Below are 5,913 nucleotides of genomic sequence, written 5' to 3'. Positions count from 1 at the left end.
CAACACCAGCAGGAATTGACTTACCGGGAGATTATAACAATTCTGCCACCTTCAATCTAATGACATATGATAAGGAGACAGAAGCTTCAACGGATAATGTCGAAGCTCCTCCCAAGCCTAAGAGAATGCCGCCAGAGCTTATTGTGGATGCGGTACTGTAGTTGCTATAGTACCCCGTAAATATATATCATATGAGGCATCAAAATAACCTCATTTTCCTAATTCTTTCTTTTTCTTATTATCTTTCATTCGTTTTTAGTCATTTCCTATATATGTGTTGTATTATGATTTGAAATTCAATTTTTGGCTTAGATTTATGTCAAAACAGCCCCTGACATTCTTTTCTCCTTTGAGGGGTTGTACATCAGGGTTTGAGTAGTGCTCCGGTATGTCTCTTACTAGGTTGTGTTTATCTTCTCTATCCCTTTCCGCATCCTTCATTGTTGCAGCAGCCCCAAAACATCCGCACCTTGATGTTTTCCTACAGTTTCCCAAATCCAACCACCCAACCTCGCTATCACGACCCCAAATAGCTATCCTCCTGCTGTCCCGCAGTTCCTCATATTCCCCGTTGCTTCTGCCGACATTCCCCCTAGCTTTCGCTACCCGTAAATAACCTTTTCTTGTTATTTTCTGTTCTTCTATCCAGCCATCCACACATTCCTCTACTTTCAGCTTGCAGCCCTTGCTGCAACTCCTCCCCTACACTGTCGTCGTCCACATTCTTGTTGTCTCTGCGCCTTCTAACCTTCACCTAATCTTAGCTACCTCGTTGGAGGGTCAAACCCTCACTGATCACCACCACCATCCCGAGATCCACAATAGTTAGAATATTTGCGTCGTGTTTTTTGTTATTTCAGATTTTTAGGTGTCGTGTTATATTTCCCTTTCAAGTGTGTTGGTTGTGACTGATCATTTGCTTTTAGTAATAAAATTTACTTTTTCTATTGTTGTTCGGGTTAACTTCGGTATCATGCATCATTTACATTCATAAGCCACCTAAGTATTTTTTCTAGCAAATTATCTCCAATTAGAAGTTCTCCCAGTATTGTCTCTCTAAAATATAATCATTTCTCAATTTGTTCTTCCTACTTTTACCTAAGTCCATCTATTTTAATATTCTCCAATTTACCATGCTAAACTTGGCTATTGGAATTCTTTATAGTATAGCTAACCTGATTGCAGTTTTTTGAAAAATTACATTTATGTATCTTATAATCCTCTTATTGCTTCAGAGGCATACCTCCATTTTGACCTATAACTTTAGCCCTAGAAGTTATGTCCACATTATATCCATAGTAATTTGAATAGTCTATCCAATATTAACTGACAAAAATCAACTGCTCTTTCACTAAAATGCCAAATTATGTACTCAACATTTGTTCTATTACTTACTCTTTGTTTCATTAATACTAAGTCACATGTCTTCCTAGAATTTCTTCCATTAACCTACTTATTACCTACTAAAAAAGCAATATGACTCATCAAAACCATCCACTTTCTGATATCTCACACCAAGGTGGAATATTGTTTAAGCATTTTATATCCAACATAAAAAGAAAAAAGACATGATATTAAACGTTGTAGTAGACATTATCTTTTCATATTGAATATAAACAGTTCACACTGAGGTGGGACAATCAATATTTTGTACAACACCCTACCAACATAAAAGGATATTAAATTAGGATGCAAAACTTGTTGTTCAGTCCAACATTATTTATAATACTAATCATTATATCATAAATAACTTGGATAACTAAAAGCATAACTATAACATATCTTTTCTCCATAATGCCAACAAAATCAAGTGCAGGTGCTACCAAATCATTCAATTTCAGCATCAATAGAAACCAACATGAAGAACCCTTAATGCCATTTATATATTTTCCATCAATTGCCTTAAAATACGAATTTTCTCTATGACAGATTTTCCCAGTATAAATTAAAAATTGATTCCCAGATTTTCCCATTAATTGCCAATGATCTATTAACACAAAAAAACTACATTGTTTGAATTAGTGGTCTTATTTACCTACAATTAACAAAATCATAGACATTTCATTTAAACAATCATATACTAAAATAATCACAAAAAAAAGGCTCTGCAAACTCACACGAAACAAGACACATTTCAATTAAGCGTGCAATACAAAAATAGAAAAACACCATTACATGAAAGCAATTATAATCATTATGATCTGCTGTTATTAAAATATTAATGACTAATCCAGAGGCTACTGATGAATAAATAAGCAAGAACATTATGTAAAAAAATAATCACTTTTCTCCTAAAAGAGAACCGAGAAAAACCTGAAAACATCCGGGCAATAATTTATCCACTCAACATCTATAAACAAGGTTTGTGAATCTGTGGAGGAATCTGAAGGAAATCTTATGGAAGAACTAGTAATAGTCTTGAAATCAAGAATTGAAATTTCATGCTCTGCAACTACCATATTTCTGCTCCTGAAACCTACAGAATCTTTAACATGTTAGACCTTACAACACAAAATAAGAAACTCTAAAAGATAAATAAAACAATGCTACAAACAAAAAATTAACTTCATTAGCAGGATTAAACTATAAAAGAGATCTCAAAATCTTCAAAAATAAAGAGTCAGTGAGATGTAGCAAGGCTACCCACAGCAAACCACAGGTTATAAACAAACAAACAACCCATTACCTTTATTGGTTCATTTAAAGAATAACTACTAACGGTTCAGCAGGTTAATCATTTGTTAAACTTATATGAGTTATGAAGTTACTGCTCCAGTATTTTAGCTTCCAATAATCAATTAGAATCCAAACACGCAGTACGAAATAAAGGGAGACTTCATATGGCATCTAACCAATTCCACTTTCAACAATTAGACATGCCATTAAAAAGAGTCTGAGACGTCGGCTAAAAAGAAGGCTACTTGAGGCGAAACACAAATGAGAGGCAACCTGAAGTCCGTTAATCAAGAAACTCAATGTCGCCGAGAGGATAAGCAGAAGGCGAGGGTTAGCCAAGGGAAGGTGAGAGCCGTCGACAAATTCGCCAGCAGAGGAGTTGGCAGCATGTGCAGTCGCCATTGACACCAATATAACAGACGGTGCTGCCAAAGGCATTCAATACCGGGAAGCTTGTCATCTGATTTGATAAGCGAGGTGACATGCTTTGTGAGCAAGATGATGGGAGAATCTGTTTTCGCTGACATGGAGCCGGCTTTACTGGTGATTCTTCCCGGAGAGGAGATCTTGATAGGCCATAAGGAAAGAGAAGCCACTTCACCTACCATAATCTTCAAGCGACAACAGGAAACACTGTGGCACCCCAATGTGGCAACCGAACAAGCTGAGGCCGAGGTGGCAGGAGGTATGTATCTTAAATTGATGTAAAGAAAAAGATTGGAATTAGGTGGTATGAATATAAGAGTCTGTTTGGAGCAGTTGTTGATTATTTATAATTTACTGATAAGCAGATTATTCTGATAATCTAATAATCTGCAGATTATCAGAATAAGTTGGTTTGTTGTTTGGATCAGCTTATTCAGAACAGCTTAATAACAACTGTTGTTGGATAAATGATCATTCTGCCTCTGTTTGGTTAAGCTGTTTGCAACAGAACTGTATGAGCACAGAAATAGAGAAAACAGAACCCACAAGTCATTACAGATCAGTTCAAAAAAATAACATAGAGTGCTCACGTTCTCGTGAGTATCAAAAGTAATAAAACAAAAATAAATACAATTACAACTACAATGAGAAATATTAGAATATTCAATTTAAAACTCTGACTACCAAAATAAACCTATAGTCAGATCCAGAAATTACGAAAATTAAAAACTATCGAAATAATGATGCCTTGACAAGTGCTTCTGCAGAATTATATAATAGGTAGCACGTACAAGTAAATGCTTTGGAATTGAGAACCAGTTAGATTGCTTATTTTTTCACTTTTTATGGTTCTATGGATAATGATTTGATGAACTATTTTTCTCAAGGAGCTTAGAACACCATCCATATCATCCACATCATCAAGATTGCGTTTTCTTTGTTTCTAAGTTTATTATTAAGTTATAATAAATGTTGATTCATTTATAATATAGCTTACAAGTTTACTTTTCAGCAATTCTAATGGCCTTCTTTACTATTCATTTTTGGCTTTCAATCATTAAGATTAAAGATCGTTTAAGAATACGGTATGTGAGAATCAATGATCTGTTGTGTTACACAACACTTATCGTTTAAGAATACGGTATAAATATGTTACACAACACTTATCAATTTACATGATTAACATCCAATCTTTATACTCTTACATATGAAGTTATTCAAATGGCACATCATTTATGCTTTTATAAATATTACACTTAAAACAACAGAATATAAAACTAAAGTAAATTACAAAGTCTGAATATCAATATTACACTTAAAACTAAAGTAAATTACGAAGTTTTTGAAAACTTTTTATGCTTATGTATGATATATAAATTTCAGAATTTTCTGAAAATCCCAGCAAACCTTGTCTACTTTTCATGTTAATGAGGTGTAACTATCATCAAACTAAATGACATTTACTCTAAAATTCTGTAGTTTTAGAAGATTCAATATGAGACAAACCTAAGATCAACACTAGTTGTATATATGGTTATCAAAATACACAACTGAAGAAATGTTTGACACAACAAATTATTTGGAGAAAAGCCAGCAATCAATTGGAGGACCATGAATCATGTAAGGATATATATGCCCATGCAAGATGCTGTGAAAAAGGTGAATTGGTTGTCTCAAAAAATGCTTACAGTGGACAGGGAAGGTGTTGAGAAGAGAAGGACTGAAGGAGAGCTTCGATCCTGAGCCTTTCGTCTGCCAAAGGTCTTGCGGTTCGAGTGTTGGACAGCTTCGAGTCTTTCGTCTGCCAAGGGCTGGAGGAATCGCGACCGGGATGGGTTGGGAGAAATCGCGAACGGATCAAAAACGAAAGATCGAGGGCTCTCCGCCTTGCACCGCGACCGGGACAGGTTGGAAGAATCGCGAGATGAAGATCGAGGGCTGGAGGAATCGTGACCGGGATTGGGAGGAGAAGGGATCAAGGATGAGCTCGAGGGCTGGAGGGTAATAAGCTCGAAGCCAAAAGCTGGCTACGAAGCGCGGCCGCAAATAATGAAGAATTTGGGTCGAGCGATTTTGTACCACCATCCATACGCGCGAAACAAACGAATGGTCGGCGATTTCAGAACGCCTACCGCGCTAATAAGCTGCCCCAAACGGGCACTAAATCTTGTGCACAACTTTTACGAAATAATTTACGAAAAATAATATTTAAGTCTGAAACCTAATGCGCACTTATCCACGATATGATATGATAGTTGTCGTCTAATTTTTTACCATTAAATTTATTTATGCAATTATTTTTCTTTCGAATTTTGTGTTGATGTGAAGCACCAGGACTCACAACTGCTTTGAAAACTAATATGAGTGATCAAACCAAAGATAAAAAATACGGTGTCTTACTCAGTTTAAGGTAATCTTCTTATACCAAACCTCATAACAAGATAATTCATTTCCAAAATAAAAAAACACAAAAACTCATATCTACTTTGAAAACAAATCGGGATAATCAAACCTATGGTTAAAAACATGGGGGCTCAGATTGTGAAAAAAAACCTAAAACTTAATTAAAACTATTGTTTAGTGAATCTATGTTGTACATAAAAAATGTGTCAGCATGAATCAAAAAGAGATCTGACAAGCGACAGGGAATGTGACCTGGCGGTCTGGCACCCATCCAGAACAGTTGGAGGGGCTATATCTATCCGGACGGCTCCTACGAGCCCAAAGAAAAATAGTCTCAAAATAGACAGAATTCGGCCACCATCCTAAAGTCTAATGACACAAAATTCATGCAAACGAACCCGCCGGCAT

General features: G+C 35.8%; 1 protein-coding gene across 2 annotated transcripts in view; it reads right to left on the bottom strand.

Moving 5' to 3' along the window:
- LOC110030677 (phosphatidylinositol 4-phosphate 5-kinase 10-like) overlaps nucleotides 1-5,913 on the bottom strand; it is a 39,237-nt gene that overhangs the window by 11,987 nt on the left and 21,337 nt on the right. For both annotated transcript variants that reach the window (XM_020733515.1, XM_020733516.1), the window contains one exon: nucleotides 2,314-2,476. In XM_020733515.1, the coding sequence (XP_020589174.1) occupies nucleotides 2,314-2,476 (163 nt within the window). The remainder of the gene's footprint in view (nucleotides 1-2,313; nucleotides 2,477-5,913) is intronic.

This window comes from Phalaenopsis equestris, unplaced genomic scaffold (genome assembly GCF_001263595.1).
Source record: "Phalaenopsis equestris unplaced genomic scaffold, ASM126359v1 Scaffold000750, whole genome shotgun sequence".
Classification (NCBI taxonomy): domain Eukaryota; kingdom Viridiplantae; phylum Streptophyta; class Magnoliopsida; order Asparagales; family Orchidaceae; genus Phalaenopsis; species Phalaenopsis equestris.
The sequence above is the reverse complement of the archived record's forward strand: the minus strand, read 5'-3'. Positions and strand labels throughout refer to the sequence as shown.